The sequence below is a fragment of the Hemitrygon akajei genome, chromosome 18 (assembly GCF_048418815.1).
Source record: "Hemitrygon akajei chromosome 18, sHemAka1.3, whole genome shotgun sequence".
Taxonomy (NCBI): Eukaryota; Metazoa; Chordata; class Chondrichthyes; order Myliobatiformes; family Dasyatidae; genus Hemitrygon; species Hemitrygon akajei.
In genome coordinates, this window is record NC_133141.1 from 19,989,331 (window position 1) to 20,007,435 (window position 18,105).

At 43.8% G+C, this 18,105-nt stretch overlaps 1 protein-coding gene across 3 annotated transcripts in view; it reads left to right on the forward strand.

The window, feature by feature from the left end:
- Positions 1-18,105, forward strand: part of asic1b (acid-sensing (proton-gated) ion channel 1b) — an 857,627-nt gene that overhangs the window by 805,053 nt on the left and 34,469 nt on the right. For all 3 annotated transcript variants that reach the window (XM_073071028.1, XM_073071027.1, XM_073071029.1), the window contains exon 7: positions 12,154-12,245. In XM_073071028.1, the coding sequence (XP_072927129.1) occupies positions 12,154-12,245 (92 nt within the window). The remainder of the gene's footprint in view (positions 1-12,153; positions 12,246-18,105) is intronic.

Consider the following 18,105-nt stretch of genomic DNA (forward strand, 5'->3'; position numbering starts at 1 on the left):
CATGGGCTGCAATCTGAGGAGCAAAGACAAAACGTCACACACCCCACCACACTCCACCCAAGGTGATGCTTTTGTTTTGTAATCCAGCTGTTTGAAGGGACAATGAAATGTGTAACTGCTGATAAGAGGACCCTGGTTTTTATCCAAATACACGCAAGACTGGGGCTTTGGGTGAGCAACCATAGAGTGCACTGATATTTTCATAGGACACATAACCCCGTCGAAGAAACATTTTCTGTCACCCTACCTGGAAATCTTGCCAATGATGGAGAAAGATGAAGGAGGACTGAGATGATGGTGGCATAAAGGACCAGGCTAGAGGACAGATCTAGCCAGCAGCTTGTTGTGGGAGGCCTTCAACATTGCTGACTTCTCTGGTAGGCTGGCTGGTGCTTGAAAGCCAATTCCTGTCTCGCTGGTAACAGTCCATGTTTATCCTTTCTCTTCAGACTTGTACTTTATCTCCCATTTGAAGCCAAAACAAAGCACAATATGCAGGTTTTAATGCCTTTTTATTGATCTTCACTGAACTTGGAGTGGTGTCTCCGCTAGGTATAAACCTATAAACATCATTTACCAGCCCCTGAGAACCATTTAACTTCTGGTGAGTGACAAAACTAGCAATACTTCCTCAGATCCTTAGATTCCTCTCATTCAGAGACCAGAAATCATCAACCTAGTTTTCCAGGAGGATCTCATTGAAATCCAATTACATCTCATCAGTACCAGGATACTATTCCCTTGAAATTTTGGAGGCAGCCTGGAATTTACTTCTCTACTCCATTCACATGCCTGATCAGACTCTTCAGAAATGCTCCACCATATGAGTTGAGCAGCTCACATCAGCTGCTTCTCTACTTGCAGAGTCAGGCAATACGCTTGTTACCTACATGCAACTTTACCAATTGGGAAAGGTGGAAATACCCTGGATCTAGTTGTGGACTGCTGAGTTCTTCCAGCCAAAACCTACAAAGCGATTCTTGTGCTCTACTCTTCACCATCTTTTCTAGAAAACAAAGATAGTATCTTAGAACACGTGGTAACTTTAGTTGTATGGCTGTCTGCCAAGCAGGTTTTTTTTGGCATTGGTTCTATTGTAATTCTCTGTTCTACTGTAAATGCCCGCAAGAAAATGAATCTCAAGGTAGTATATGGTGACATATACGAATGTACTTTGATAATAAATTTACTTTGAACTTTTGAACATTGAACTTTGAAATGTGCATCATTTTATGCTGTCAGGTATAAACCTGTTCCATAGCCAAGGCTCCAGTCTCCAGTCTCCCCATGACTCAGTTGTCCTCTGGGTTTCAGAGGGACCATTGTTCTGCTCAGCAGTCGATCTCCATACAGACTGGGCCATTGAGACATCTACCTGGGCAATAAAATACTGAAGTGGGTCTCAGCTGGAGTACTGAGTTCGATTCAGGGATTATCTCAAGGTTCTTGGAGAGGGTACGTAGGTGATCTACTCTGTTGAGAGCAGGAGAAAGGATAATTACATGGGAAGACAAGAACAAAAAAAAGGTTAAGAGGAGATTAGAAAGTGCTGTTCAAAATTAGGGTTTTAAGAGCAAGTGAGGAGAAAGTTTTTATAGTGCCATCAGTGTTGGCAATAAGAAGAAGTGGATACATATTTGAAGGAAATTGTGTAGGGTTAGGAATAAAGAGCAAAGGAGTAGGATTATTAGGATAACCATTGAGGCAAAGTGAGCTGAAAGCTATCTCCTCCATGTATCATCTTAGGACTCTTAGACCAAATAGACCCAAATAGACATGCAGATGCCCCTCACAGGCAGAAAACAGGTGGGTTGCTGTGTATGTTTCTAAAGGATAGTGTATGCTCAATGGAAGCATGAGAGTGAACCTCAAAAGATGATGCTCCCTCTGCAGAAATGACAGGTGCTTCTGTCTTCTTAGTTGCAAGTGCCAACTTGGCTCACCCACAGCTCAGTTCAGAAGTTATGTGTTCAAGCTCTACTTCAGAAATCATGCACTTAATCATGGCAGGTGCTTTCCATAAGAGAACTCTGTGCTGGCAAAGACACCATGTTTTATTGGATTGATCAGGAAAGTGAGACCTTATCTGCTGGTTCCAGTGGATGTTCAGGACCTTATAGCAGCTCAAACACATTCAGAACATTTGTCACCAAAATCAATTAACCAGTTTTAGAGCTGCTAGATTTTCCAATATTGGCTACGGAATCTCTTGAGGTCATTAATGGCGCAATATAAATCCAAGGTCTATTCAGCAGTGTGAATGCCTGTGCTAGTGTGATGGGAAGTGATTACTTCCTCGGTGTTCATTCCACAGTCCAAATGCTTGTCTTTGTCCATCTCCCATCTTCACATTACTGCATTCTGCATGGTGTGTTGATATCTGTTACAGTGTTGGTTGCACTGAAGTCTTCTTGGCTGTCCTCTTGCTGACTGCAATCTTGCTGCTCACAAAATGCTTGCCAAGCTTGCCAACAAAGCAAAGCTGCTGCACTTCAAGGCAATTTGTTGGAGGCTGAGCTCTTTGGAGATGTTGCAGAGCTATCTGGAGAGGCTTTGGGTGGAACCTGCTGTGTTGCCACGATGCTTTAACTGATGGGATTGCATTGCACGATGGTCCAGTAAAAAGGTCAGTTCCTAAAATCTCCTGCTATAGAAATGGAAACTTGTGTGTTAGAGTCCTGCTGGGTTGCTGTGGTCACTCCTTATGGTTCAAGGTCACTCACCAATCCCATATAAAGAAGGGTACATGTCTGGCTGTAAGTTCTCGACACTAAATCTTTTTCACTGAAGAATGAGTCAGAAGTAAAGACTTCCTTCACGCCAGTGAACTGCTCTTTCATATTCTGCAAGAAAATATGAGACCCTATGAAATACCTAATTATGGATGTAACTTTTCAAAATTTCTTCCAGCCAAGGAGAATTCTCAAACAGTTTTTGCCTCATCGTGTCCCCTCAGCAATCCCCGATAGCCAACTCAAAATAGCTATTATCATCTTCCTACTCGAGTAAAGCAGCCCCTGACCTTTGGTTGCACCCAAACACATCATCCGTAAAGTCTTCGAATTTGGATCTGAGCTAAACCCCTGAACCTGGGGGACCAGTGGACCACTCTTAGTCTGGCCTCTACCCTTTGACCTGTTTAACATGGGTGACCTATTAAGAACCAAAGTACAAGGACCTGACTCTAGCCAACACAGCTCTCCGAGCTATTGAGGCACACAAGCCTCCAAACCCTATGACAAGGCTGTGGTCCTCTTAGAGGATCGGTAGAGTTTGATCACACCATTCCCCTCCAACAGCTATCTAGTGTTATCCCACTGAGGAGCCTTGTTTCTTTCCCCATTCTCACCTCCCCCGTCATCTCCAGAGGATCTCCTGCAGGAGTTTCTCTTCTGTTCCTGCTCTATTATATCTGGGTTTGCCACTCTCCGGCTCCCCTTTTCTCACCTGTACCTTGGCCTCAGTAATGCGATCCAAAAGTTGCATCAAAATGTAAGCTGACGACAGCCCAGCACAATCTAAAGTCCTGAATGGTAAGTATTTCCTCCATCAGGAAGGTCATTGGTCCCCACCACACACTCTGTTAATTTGCCTTGATTCTACCCCTCTACTCCTCCCACTTCTGATCATTGGTTTCAATATCTTGTTTTCCCCCAAGCTCTGACCATTCATCATCTTCATCATGTAGGTCATTCATTTCCAGCTTGTTTCTATCCCCACCCCATACACTCTTCCTCGCTTCTACAAATCACCAAATGGGACTCAGTCATATTGGCAACTTGGTTGCCATCAATGTTGGACAAATAGTCTGTTTTCAAGCTTTATAACTCTATGACTGGATGACTTGACCAAAACACTCCATCTCGTTTGGCTAGCCTCCCATTTTCCACCTTCCATAAACCTGAGGCTCCTAATATCCCATCTGCACCTAGTCCTGTTCACCCTTTACCCCTTGTGCATCCTGACCTCCTGTTACAGAGATGTGTCAGTGTTCAAATACTGATCCTTGATCTGCCTCTCTCCATGGACTCTCTCCTGTGTACTCACATAACCTCCTGCAGCCCTTCACAGCTCCTGAGTTGAAATAGTGCTGTGTGATGTTGCTGAGGAAAAGATTATTCAGTGAAGAGGTTTTTATACAGAGTTAAGCATCCTAATTTGAGCAGTAACCTTTAAAGTGCAAGTTCAGAAAACAAATTTAGAACCTAGGAAGCCAGTAAAAGAGATTGCAGCTGCCAGGAAGTTCAGGTGGATTTTAGGAACTGTTTCTATTAAGCTGTATTTGGTAAATTGAGAGAATGCTTGGTCGCTCAACGATGAAGAGCGAGACAAATTGTTCAGTTCAGTAGGTTCTGAGTTAGAATGTAAAAGATGGAACCATTCTGTAAGATGATGGCTGATTGCCACTGCACCATTAACACTAGATGCTCTAGCTTCCTTCATATCCAAAACATATCAGTCTCTTTCCTGAATATGCTAAGTGATGAAGGTACTGCCACTTGTACAGAGAATTTTAAAGCTTCACCACCATAGTGGAGAAACTTCTCTTTTTCTCAGTCCAGCCGCTTATTTTGAGATTTTGACCCATGATTTTAAGCATCCCAGCCAAGAGAAAAGTTCACTCTGCATCTCCAGTCAATTGTGGTATGAATTTTGTATGTTTCAATTACATCATTTTGTTTTCTTCTAAACTCAAGATAGTGTAGGATCATGATTTGTTGATGCAATCCCCATTCTGGAGACTTAAGTGTAAATTTTTGGCTGACACTGCATTGCAGCACAGACGGAGTGATGAGTTTGTTGAAAGGGCTATATAAATGCAAACCTTCCTGGTGTGTTTTCAGTAAGTATTCAGACAGGTAGTAACTGAATTCTACTTTGTCAGTAACTGTGACAGAAACAGACATTCTGCCTATTAGTTAAAAAAAGGCTTGTATAAAGAAAGGCAGGTTGATTCAAACCAAATGTGTTTCTCTCCTAGAGAAATTCAATGAAGTATTGGCACATTTATATTAATTAACCGTAAATTGAAAGGTTACACCTGATTCAAAGCAAATCTCTTCTGTATGCCAAAATCAATTTCACACTTGCAAAATATAAGTGTGTCACCTGTGCAAGTTAAGTGATATGAATTCCCATTTCTGCCTAAAATAATCTTAAATGCAGAGGCATAAGATGCTCGTTGTTATCTCTGCCGTGGTGTTAGCCAATCAGGATTGAGGCAGTCAGAGTGTAGGAATGATCTTTTGTTAGGCTTCATGCTCCTGGTTGCTATCCTGTTTGGCAATCAGCTGAACTCAGGATCAGCCATAGTCTTTGCGGGCACATAGATTAGAAAGGAAAATTGTTAGACAAGTGCTCCTAGTTCTGATCACCTTAAAGTTCTGCTGCAAAGTGAATAGTAAGAACATATGAGCAAAGAGATTGCTGCACTTTTGACAATGATCTAGTACCAGAAGATTAGAGCAGGACAAATGCTGTTCCTTTGTTCAAGAATGGTAATAGAGATAATCCTGGGAATTATAGACCAATGAGTCTTATGTCAGTGGTGGGCAAACTAATGGAGAGCACCTTTGTTCTGTCCGCCACAATAGGTGGGCTTTCCCGATGGCCACCCACTTCCCTTCTGCTTCCCATTCCCATTACTACATGTCAGACCATGGTCTCCTCCACTGCAATGATGAGGGCATTCTTAGGTTGGAGGAGCAACAACCTCATATTCCCTCTGGGTAGTGTCGAACTTGATAGCATGAACATCAATTTCTCTAACATCTGGAAATTCTCCCCCCTCACCATTACCTCTTTCCATTCCCCATTCAGTTTCCTCTCTTAACCCTTCTCCTCATCTGCCCATTACCTTCCATGGTGCCCTTCCTCCTGTCCATTCTCCCCTTTCCACTGTCCTCTCCTATCAGATTCCTTCTTCAGCCCTTTACCTCTTCCACCTATCACTTCCCAGCTTCTCACTTCATCACCTTCCCTCACCCACTTTCCCCTCACCTGGTTTCACCTGTCACTTGCAAGCTTGTACTCCTCCTCACTCCACTTTCTTATTCTGGCTTCTTTCCCTTTCCTTTCCAGTCCTGATTGAGGGTCTTGACCTGAAACATTGGCTGTTTATACTTTTCTATAGAAGCTGCCTGACCTGTTGAGTTCCTCCTGCATTTTGTGTGTGTTGCTCTGGATTTTCAGCATCTGCAGAATCTTTTATGTTTAACCTAGTGGAAAGATTTCTTAGGGACAGGATTTAAGAGCATCTGATGAAACATATTCCTTTTAGGGATAGACAGCATGTCTTTATTAGGGGCAGGTGATGACTCTGCCATAGTTGGATGCATCAGCAAGGGAGATGAGGCTGAGTACAGGGTTACGGTGGGAAACTTTGTCACATGGTGCGAGCAGAATCATCTGCAGCTTAATGTGAAAAAGACTAAGGAGCTGGTGGTGGACCTGAGGAGGGCTAAGGCACCGGTGACCCCTGTTTCCATCCAAGGGGTCAGTGTGGACATAGTGGAGGATTACAAATACCTGGGGATACGAATGGACAATAAACTGGACTGGTCAAAGAACACTGAGGCTGTCTACAAGAAGGGTCAGAGCTGTCTCTATTTCCTGAGGAGACTGAGGTCCTTTGACATCTGCCGGACGATGCTGAGGATGTTCTACGAGTCTGTGGTGGCCAGTGCTATCATGTTTGCTGTTGTGTACTGGGGCAGCAGGCTGAGGGTAGCAGACACCAACAGAATCAACAAACTCATTCGTAAGGCCAGTGATGTTGTTGGGGTGGAACTGGACTCTCTGATGGTGGTGTCTGAAAAGAGGATGCTGTCCAAGTTGCATGCCATCTTGGACAATGACTCCCATCCACTCCATAATGTACTGGTTAGGCACAGGAGTACATTCAGCCAGAGACTCATTCCACCGAGATGCAACACTGAGCGTCATAGGAAGTCATTCCTGCCTATGGCCATCAAACTTTACAACTCCTCCCTTGGAGTGTCAGACACCCTGAGCCAATAGGCTGGTCCTGGACTTATTTCCACCTGGCATGATTAACTTATTATTATTTAATTATTTATGGTTTTATATTGCTATATTTCTTCACTATTCTTGGTTGGTGCGGCTGTAACGAAACCCAATTTCCCTCGGGATCAATAAAGTATGTCTGTCTGTCTGTCTGTCATGCCTCATGAGTCTGATTGAGATTTTCAAAGAAAAGACTGAACAAATTGATGAAGGTAGAACAGTGGATGTGGTGTATATGGATTATGGTAAGGTGTTCGATAAGGTTCCCCATGGTTGACTCTTTCAGAAAGTGAGGAGGTATGCGATCCAGAGAAACTTGGTTGTGAGGATACAGAATTGGCTAGCCCAGATGGAAGAGGGTGGTGGTATATGGAGCATATTCTGCCTGGAGATCGGTGACCTGTGGTGTTCTACAGGGATCTGTCCTGGGACCTCTGCTGGTTGTGATGAGAAAATGGGAGGGTGGGTTTGTAAGCTTGCAGATGGTGGTGGTTGGTGATGCTGTGGATGGTGTAGAATGTTCTTGTAGGTTTCAACAGGGCATAGACAAGATGTAGGACTGGGTGGAGAGGTGGCAGATGGAGTTCAATCTGGAAAAGTGTGAAGTGATTCACTTTGGAAGATCAAACTCGAAGGCAGAGTACAGGGTTAATAGTAGGATTCTTAGCAGCATGGAGGAACAGAGGGATTTTGGGTCCAAGTCCATAGATCCCCCAGAGTTACTGCATAAGAAGGCGTACTATGTGTTGGCCTTCATTTATTGGGGGATCAAGTTCAAGAGTCACAGGGTTATGTTGCAGCTCTATAAAACACTGATTAGACTACATTCAGAGTACTATGTTCAATTCTGGTCACCCCATTTTAAGAAGGGTGTGGAAGTCTTAGAGGGACTGCAGAGGAACTTTATCAGGATATGGTCAAGATTAGAGAGCATGGCTAATGAAAAAAGATTGTTAGAAATGTATACAATGATAAGAGACCTTTTTCCCAGGGTGGCAGTGGCCAATACCAGAGGACATCCTTTTAAGGTGAGTGGAGAAAAGTTTAGGGGAGATGTCAAAGGGAGCTGTTTTCACACAGGAAGTGGTAAATGCACGGACTACACTGCTGGGACTGGTGGTAGAGGCCTATACTTTGGGGACATTTGAGAGACTCTTAGATAAGCACATGGATAAAAGAAAAATGGAGGATTCAAATTGCAAACGAGAAAATATGTAGGTGTTGGAAATCTGAGCAACAGACACAAAATGCTGGAGGAACTCAGCAGGCCAGGCAGCATCTATGGAAGAGTACAGTCGACATTTTGGGTCGAAACCCTTCGGCAGCTGAGGTGTAGATTTTAAAAGTGGGGGGAGGACAGAGAGAAACACAAGGTGATAGGTGAAACCTGGAGGGGAAGGGATGAAGTAAAGAACTGGGAAGTTGATTGGTGAAAGAGACAAAAGACCATGAAAGAAAGAAAAGGAAGGAGGAGCACCAGGGGGAGGTGACGGGTGGGCAAGGAGATAAGGTGAGAGAGGGAAAAGGGAATGGGGAATGGTGAAGGGGGTGGCATTACTGGAAGTTAGAGAAGTCAATGTTCATGCTATCAGGTTGGAGGCTACCCAGACGGAATATAAGCTGTTGTGCCTCCAACCTGAGTGTGGCCTCATCGCGGCAGTAGAGGAGTCCATAGGTTGGAGGAACCACACCTTATATTCTGTTTGGGTAGCCTCCAACCTGATGAGATGAACATCAATTTCTCAAACTTCCAGTAATGTCCCCCACATTCCCCCCCCCACCATTTCCATCCCCTTTTCGCTCTCTCCCTGCCTGCACATCACCACCCTTTGGTGTTCCTCCCCCCTTTTCCATCTTCCATGGCCTTCTGTCTCTTTCACCAATCAACTTCCCAGCTCTTTACTTCATCTCTCCCCCTCCAGGTTTCACCTATCACCTTGTGTTTCACTTTCCCCTGCCCCCACCTTTTAAAGCTACTCCTCAGCTTGAAAACTGGAGGGTTACTGGGTGTGTAGGATATAAGGGTTAGATTGATTGTGAAGTAGGTTAAAAGCTTGGCACAATGGCATGCGCCTAAGGATCTGCTCTATGCCATAACTGTTTGATGTACTTTATATTTTCATGTTACAATGTGATGCCTTTTACAGTCAGAGAGACTCTTGCCACACACTCATCAAGCTCACCCCGATATATGTTAAGTAAAAGGTGACTGGAACCACCAGTTATTCCTTCAATGGAAGGAAAAACCGAAAAACTGTAAATTCAAATTGTTACAAGTACACTCATATATTATGCTATTAAATAGTCTAACTGCCATTTCACACTCATTAAAGGTGGATTATCACTGAATAAAGTTTCAAGAATTATAATGTCTGCTTGTTAAACTTCATCACACATCAGCTACATGCAATGTGCTAACAATTACAATGTTCTGTGCTACTCACTTCTGTTTATAAAACAATAAAATTAATCCTAAATGGAATTAAACCATCTGGAGGGTTGTGTCACTTAAGTTTTCAAGGTTTATAAAAATTGGCAGCAATGTCATAATAACTCTACAGTGTTATAAGAAATGTCAGCAATCACAAGGCAGCAATCATAAAAGCAATCTGCCTTTGGCCCCAAACCCACCCCAAAATCTCCCTGTAAACTTGATGATATTTCTGTGAATGTACTATATTTCCTGGAAGCAATTTCAGAATTTTACTCTGAGGTTAAAATTTACACAATAATTAGAAGCAACTCGAATAATTCACAGAGTTTGAAATGCCACGTAATGAGGCAGCAACTTTTCCTTCAATCCCAGCCACTCATTCATTATGCGCAAGTCTTCCCGCTGGACAGTGGAAATTACTGTTTGGAATCTTTCCCTTTTCTCCTTTATTCTAAAAATGGAGCATGGTGCATGTACAGTACCTTTGACCAACTCTACAGCACTGTAAATTCCAATTTATAATGTCAGTGAAGGATTAAGTCTTTTGAGAAATTAACAAAGATGTACTTGTGAGACTATCTCTGGATGTTACTTGTGTGGACATCTGCAAGGAATTTGTTAAGATTGTTAAAACATTAACAACAATTAGGCTGCAGAAAGTTAGAGGTAACCCGCTGGTACAGAGAAGGACTTGCTGAGGAGGTCAGGAACAGAAGGGATAATAAGTCTGTGCTACAAATGGCAGGATATGACTAATCACATTTCTCACAGTCTGTACGGTAGGCAGGCTCAATATTTTTCACTATGTCAGAATCAGATTTAATATCACTGGCATATGTGGTAATATTTGTTAACTTTACGGCAGCAGTACAATGAAATACATGATAAATATTGAGAAAAAACTGAGTTACATTAAGTATATATGTCTATTAAATAGTTAAGTTAAAATAAGTAGTACAAAAATAACAAATAAGAAAGTAGTGAGATAGTGTTCATGGGGTCAATGCCCATTTAGAAATTGGATGACAGAGGGGAAGACGTTGTTCCTGAATCGCTTCAGGCTTCTGTACCTCCTTCCCAACAGTAACAGTGTGAAGAGAACATGTCCTGGGTGGTGGGGATCCTTAATAATGGACACCGCCTTCCTATGGCACTGCTCCGTAAAGATATCTTGGATACTACGGAGTCTGAATGGTTCAGCTAAAGTAGCAGAGATGAGTATACTGAAAGTTGGCACAGGAAGTGTGTGAACTAAATAAATGGTTGCAAGGGGATATTGATAGATCAAATGAGTGTGGCAGGTTGAGTTCTGTGTAGTGAAGTGTGGGGTTATTCACCTTCCCAAAGAGGATAAATCAAAGTACTTTTCAAACAGTGTAAAGCAAGGAAATATAGGAGCTTTTATAACTAAAAGCTCGTGAGCAGGTACAAAATAAATATCTGAGCTGGCATCCATGAAAGAGCCCTGCACTGTTGGAGTTACTATAATTTAAAACTGGGACTTTATGGTAGGAGTTGCTATGAAAAAAATTGACTACCACATTCGCAACAATACAACAAGGAATAAAAGTACTAAATTGTTACAAAGCACTTTGGGATACTCAGAAAGGACCACAGCAGGTGATATATAAATGCAAGTTCATATAAAGGAGCTAATGGAATTTTGTTCTTTATCCTAAGAGGTGAAGTTACATCACAGAAGTTAGACACCATCCAGAGTGCTGTTCCACTCTGGAACCTCGGCTTAGGAAGCATGTGTATTACAGAGTCACCATAATGATACTAGAATTTAATGGGTTAAATTGTGAGGACAGATAGCATTAAACATACTTGTGTTTCCTTAAGTGTAGAAAGCTAAAGGGTTATCTAATTGCGTATAGCAGTAAGAATTTGAAGAGTGGACAAAAAAGAATTATTTTCTTTGCTGGGAAAGTCAACCTGGGTGGTCACTTTATCACACAAAGAACAGTGGAAATCTGGAACTCCCTCCCAAGAAGCAATTTGGGGTGGGTTCAAGTGAATACTTTGGTCTTGAGATAATTGGATTTTTGTTAGGGTGTGAAACATGCCAGTGTTGATCTAACTGAATGTCAGAACAGGGAACAAATGGCATTCTCCTGTTTACTATATTCAGAGATATAATAGAACCTTTATACTGCGGATGTTGCATTGGGATACAATGGGAGGTAAAAGGCTCAAAGCCGATACTGGCTTTTTTTAATACAATCCAAGATTGCTGTTGGCAACAAAAAAAAACTAAAAATTATCCCAGTACTTTGTAACAGGGAAAATGGACTGCAATTGAAATGATATTCAGGATTATAATTACTTGTCAGATTACCAGTCCTGCTTTTTCCAGCATGTGCCTTGGTTTTCTTTGAAATGCATTTAGTTGTTTGCACAATCTTTGACCTGGGGTGGAAGGCAAATTTAATGTAAGCTCTAAAGCCCCATCAGTCAACATCATTAGGAATTTGGTAAGAACACATATTTCAAAATATCACACAACCTTGTTTAGTTGACCCTGACCCCAGGGAAGCGGAAAGAATGCGAAGCATCATTGATGTTCAAATTTCTACTTTAGCTCATAAGATGCAATTAAATGGCTGAGTGGAGGTTGATTTCTGAATAAAGCTATCTTTATTATCAGGAGCATACAAAATTTATGTGATGCAACTTTCCTTCTTTTCAAGGGAGAACATTCTTGTGCTTGATATATTCTTTGAAGCCCTGAACTACGAAACGATTGAACAGAAGAAAGCTTATGAAGTGGCTGGCTTACTGGGTGAGTGCAACCAGGCCTGGGGTTTTGCCACATCTACAGAAGTGAAATCCAGCCATTTCCTTGCAGCATGTGGTTTGGTTCCTAGCAGTCACTAGTGCTTAGCAAGATATTGTCAGTGGATTGGTTCCTGTTTGGACACCTGGTCTTTACTGCAGGGCAGATGTGACACCTACATGGAAGATTATGAAAATTAATGTCAAAGTCTTGTTTCTACGAAGTATTGCTTCTACAGGAGGCTGGAATTGGAATTAGGATTGATTTATCATTGTCACATGTACCAAGACACAGTGAAAAGCTTTTCTTTCATACTGTTCCGACTGATCAATTCATTACACAGTGCATTGAGGTAGAACAAGGTAAAACAATATCAATGCAGAATAAAGTGTAACAGCCACAGAGAAAGTGAAGTTAAGGTAAACAATCAGGTTTATTAAGATTTCAAGATCAAAAAAAAATCTGAGATGCAAAGCAACTTGGGAGTTCTTGTGCAGGATTCCCTAAAGGTTAACTAAAGGTTGAGTCAGTGGTGAGGAAGGCAAATGCAATGTCAGCATTCATTTCAAGAGGTCTCGGAATGCAAGACCAACAATGTGATGTTGAGTCTTTATAAGGCACTGGTAAGGCCTCATCTTGAGTATTGAGAACAATTTTGGGCTCCTCGTCTAAGAAAAGATGTGCTGGCATTGGAGAGGGTCCAGAGGAGATTCACAAAGATGATTCCAGGAATGAAAGGTTACCTTAAGGAACATTTGATGGCTCTGGATCTGTACTCACTGGAAATTAGAAGGATGAAGGGGGATCGCATTGAAACCTTTTGAATGTTGAAAGGCCTAGATAGAGTAGATGTGGAAAGGATATATTCCATGGTGGGAGAGTCTAGGACAAGACAGCACAGCCTCAGGTTAGAGGGGCACCCTTTCAAAACAGAGATGCGGAGAAATTTCTTTAGCCAAAGGGTGGTGAATTTAGAAACATAGAAAACCTACGTCACAATACAGGCTCTTCGTCCCACAAAACTGTGCCGAACATGTCCTTACCTTAGAAATTACCTAGGGTTTCCCATAGCCCTCTATTTTTCTAAGCTCCACGTACCTATCCAGGAGTCTCTTAAAAGACCCTATTGTATCCACAAATTTGTGGAATTTATTGCCAAAGGCAGCTGTGGAGGCCAGGCCATTGGGTATATTTAAGGCAGAGATCGATAGGTTTTTGATTGGACACGGCATCAAAGGTTACAGCGAGAAGGCCAGGGAGTGGGGCTGAGGAGGAGAAAAAAGGATCAGCCATGATTGAATGGCAGAGCAGACTCGATGGGCCAAATGGCCTAATTCTGCTCCTATGTCTTATGGTCTTGTGATCTTATAATGAGGTAGAGTGAGAGGTTAAGAGTCCAATTTATCATACTAGGAAACTGTTTAATAGTCTCTTTAACAGTGGGATAGTAACTCCCCTTTGGCTTGCTGGTATGTACTTTCAGGCTTTTATGTCTTCTGCCCGGTGGAAGAGGGGAGAAGAGAGAATGTCCAGGGTTGGTTGGGTCTTTGATTAGGCTGGCTGCTTTAGTGAACTTGTCTTTGTCCACCAGTGCTTACTAGTGCAGGAGGACTGGTCATTAGTTCTATCCAGATTTCGGAGTGAAGTCAGTGCAATTGAACGTAAGGGGTGAGTACAACTGGCAAGACAAAATTTTCACATGCTTTTAGACATGGTGGCCAATGATACATCCATAGTGGAGAGGCATGTCAAGTAGAGGGGAGTCTGTGTTGGCAAATATCTGATAGAATATGTCCCTGGTGGTACACATCTGGTTGAGAAACATCTTGGTGGTGGGCACATCCGACTGAGGGGAATCTCATTGGTGGAGTAGTTGAATCTTGTAAACACGTCTTTCTCATCGATAGAGGGTCTCGATGGTGGACACACACATCTGGTGGAAGTGTTGCTTTGGGGTGGATAAATGTAACAAGGCAGTTAAAATGATGGGCCACAATTGGTATGAGGACCGAGGGATCAGTGGATGACCAACTCTGGTGGTTGCAAGGCTTTTCAGCAGCATGGATAAAGGTGGATAAAGCAGTGGAGGTCACTATGAGCAGACTTTGTGGAGACGTGGGCTGGAAATTCATTTTGAAATTGAGCAAACTGCTGAGTTTTCAGGCAGTGAGAAGAATGAAATGGGGAGTTCTAGATGGTCTGTTTGCAAGATTGCTGCCACTTCCAAAAACATGCTTAGTGAATGCCATTTGACTGGTAATTAGTTGCTCAGTTCAAGAATAACAAGGGATGGAGAATAAAGATTTTCAGTGACAGCCAGTTGCCAATGGATGAGTAATTAAGCTAAAAGTCTGACTTTATCAGACATAATGCTTTATCTCAATTCCTAGCTCTCCAAAGCCTTCCCAACAATCTATAAGGTGCAAGTCAAGAGTTAATAGAGTACTCTCCACTTGCTTGGATGAAATCAGCTCTCAAGAAGCACAACTGCATCCAGGATAAGGCAGGCCACATGATATACCACTCTATCTACCAATAGAAACATTCACTCCCTCCACCACCAGCGCACAGTGAGTGTAATATGTACCATCTACAAAATGCTCTGCGATTACTCAGCCAGGATACTCTTACGGCACCTCCCACACCTCTGACCTCTACCACCAGGAAGGACAAGGATAGCAGGTACAAGGGGACAGCGCAGACTGCAGCTTCAAAAATTCAAAATTCAAAGTACATTTATCATCAAAGTATGCAGTATACAATCCTGAGATTCTTCTTCCCACAGACAGCCACAAAACAAAGAAACACCATTCAAAGACAAAAACATCAAACCCCCCCACGTGCAAAAAAAAACAAATCATGTAAATGGCAAAAAATAAACGAGTGAAAAACACAGAACATAAAACACAAGATTGAAAGAGTCCAGGTATATTCAGTTCAGTTCAGTTCACTCTAGCACTGTGTCATTTATTAAATGCAGGCCACCCCGATCAAATTCACCCTCAATTACCAACCCCCATGCTGTTCCTTCTTCATTGCTAGAGCTCCCTCCCCAACAGTAGTTAAACAGACACCCACATTCCAGAGAAAAACTCCTAAAATACGAACACAACGCTGGAAGAACTCAGCAGGTCAGGCAGCATCCGTGAGAAAAGAGTAGCCAACGTTTCGGGCCGAGACCCTTCATCAGGAATGGGGGGGGGGGGGGGGAAGAGAGAACCGAAGCCCAGTAATAGAGATAGGGGAGGGGGTAGGGCCTAGAGGCGCCAGGTGGAAAACCAATAAGAGGAAAGATAAAGGGGGGGAGGGGGAGGGGATAAGCATGAAAGAACTGTAGAGATAAAGAAGCAGAAAGTTGAAAGGGGAGAGAGGCAGAGAGGGACCTGGGATAGGGGGAGGGGGAGGGGGAGGGGGAAGGGGGAGGGAATTACCAGAAATTGGAGAATTCAATGTTCATACCACCAGGCTGGAGGCTACCCAGACGGTAGATGAGGTGTTGCTCCTCCAACCTGAGTTTGGCCTCATCATGGCAGTAGAGGAGGCCATGTATGGACATATCTAGATGGGAATGAGAGGCAGAGTTGAAGTCGGTGGCAACCGGGAGATCCTGTCTATTGTGGTGGACGGAGCGGAGGTGCTCGACGAAGCGGTCCCCCAATCTGCGTCGGGTCTCGCCGATGTAGAGGAGGCCGCACCGGGAGCACCGGATGCAATAGACGACTCCAGCAGACTCGCAGGTGAAGTGTTGCCTCACCTGGAAGGACTGTCTGAGACCGGGAATGGTGGTAAGGGGGGAGGTGTGGGGACAGGTGTAGCATTTGCGCTTGCAGGGGTAAGTGCCAGGTGGGAGTTCTGTGGGGAGGGACGTGTGGACCAGGCAGTCGCGGAGGGAACGATCCCTGCGAAAAGCTGAGAAGGGTAGGGAAGGAAAGATGTGCTTGGTGGTGGGGTCCTGTTGAAGGTGGCGGAAGTTGCGGAGGATAATATGTTGGATCCGGAGGCTGGTGGGGTGATAGGTGAGGACAAGGGGAACCCTGTCCCTGTTGTGGTGACGGGAGGATGGGGTGAGGGCTGAAGTGCGGGAAGTGGAGGAGATGCGAGTGAGGGCATCTTTGATGATGGCAGAAGGGAAACCATGATCCTGAAAGAAAGAGGACATCTGAGAAGTCCTGGAACGGAAAAACTCCTTCCCTCTGCTAGCCTGCAGGTCACCCTTGGTCCAGGTGTAGCACCTGCTTAACTCCTCTGATCAGGGTCGTGTGAAACCATGGGAGTAGGTGGTGGATGGTTGTATGAGCAGCTGGTCCCTATCACAATTCCTGACTATGCAACTACTGACACCAGACAGACAGTCTCTGAAAAGTATTGATAAATGACTGGGGGTCATCCATTATGTAAAGATATTGCTCAGAGGAAGGCAATGGCAAACCATTTCTGTGGAAAAGCTTGCCAAGAACAAGCATAGTTAAGGAAAGACCATGACCACCCATGTCATACGGCATGGCACATAAAGAACGAACGAAAAAAAAAACTACTGTATATTCTCACTACCTTCTTGGATATGTCAGGAACAGAAGTCACCTATATGTGTTTCCTTTGAGCAAGGAGAGGTTACTTCACAGCAGCCACCACACGGACTCAAAGGAGTGAGGTTCTGGTCTAATAGCCAGGAGATCCAGGGTGGCTGGAGACCAGGCTGTGCTGCACGCACAGACAGACACACATACACACACACACACACACACACACACACACACACACACACACACACACACAAGATCACCGAGTTCTCTCTCACACACATTCTCTTTCTCTCTCTCTCTCTCTCTCTCTCTTTTCGCACATACAGAGCATATATGATTTTGCCCATGGGCTGATCCTCAGTCTCCATCCTTCCCATATCCTCTACTCTGAAGACCCATTCCCACCTGGGTCCTACCTCCTCCCCAGCCCATCCCTCCCCTAACTCGCCACCTTCTTCTTCCCACATCACCCCTCCTCCGCTCTCCCTCAAACTAATTCTTTCTCCACTCACTCTTTGGCCCACTCTCTCTTTCCCTCATGCCCACCCACCCTCTCTTCCCAATACTCCCTTCATTCCCTCCCATCACTCACCCTCTACTCCACCTCCTGCCAGCTCTTTTTTCCTCACTCCACCAGTCACACTTACTTGCCAGGAATGGAGATGCCTTTCATACCAGCAGGTGCTGTCCAGAGCTTTTTTAAAGCTACTGCCCACTCTCTCCATTGTCCCTCTACCTCATCCACAACCCTCACCCCTTCCCTAGAGTACTTTGCTCCAATGTTGTCCCTAGGACTGCTGACTGCAGGCTCCAAGATCACTTCAACTGACCTCCATCGGCTTCCTCACTGCAGAATTTCACTACATACCCTCTGACATGGCAATAATGGCATGTGTGGCAATTTCCAATCAGCAGACACAGCAGAGCACCTGCTGGACCTAGACTGCCTAGGTGTTCTGACTGCCTCAGAATACAAGGACATCCCTTTATTCACATATCTATCCAATAGCTTCTTAAACACAGCTATCTTCTTCCAGCACCTCCCCTGGCAGCCCATTCCAAGCATCCACCATTCTCTATATAAAAAACTTGCCCCACATATCCCCCACCCCCTCCTTAAATGCATGTCTTCTAGTGTTTGACACTTCTACCCTGGGAAATAAAGTTCTGACTATCTACCCTATCCCTGTCTCTCATAATTTTATAAACCTTTCCTCAGCCTCTGTGACACTCCAGGGAAAACAATATGTTTGTCCAACTCCTCCTTATAACTATTACCTCCTAATCCATGTAACAACCTGGTAAATCTGCACCCTTGTTCAAAGCTTTCACATCCTTTCTGT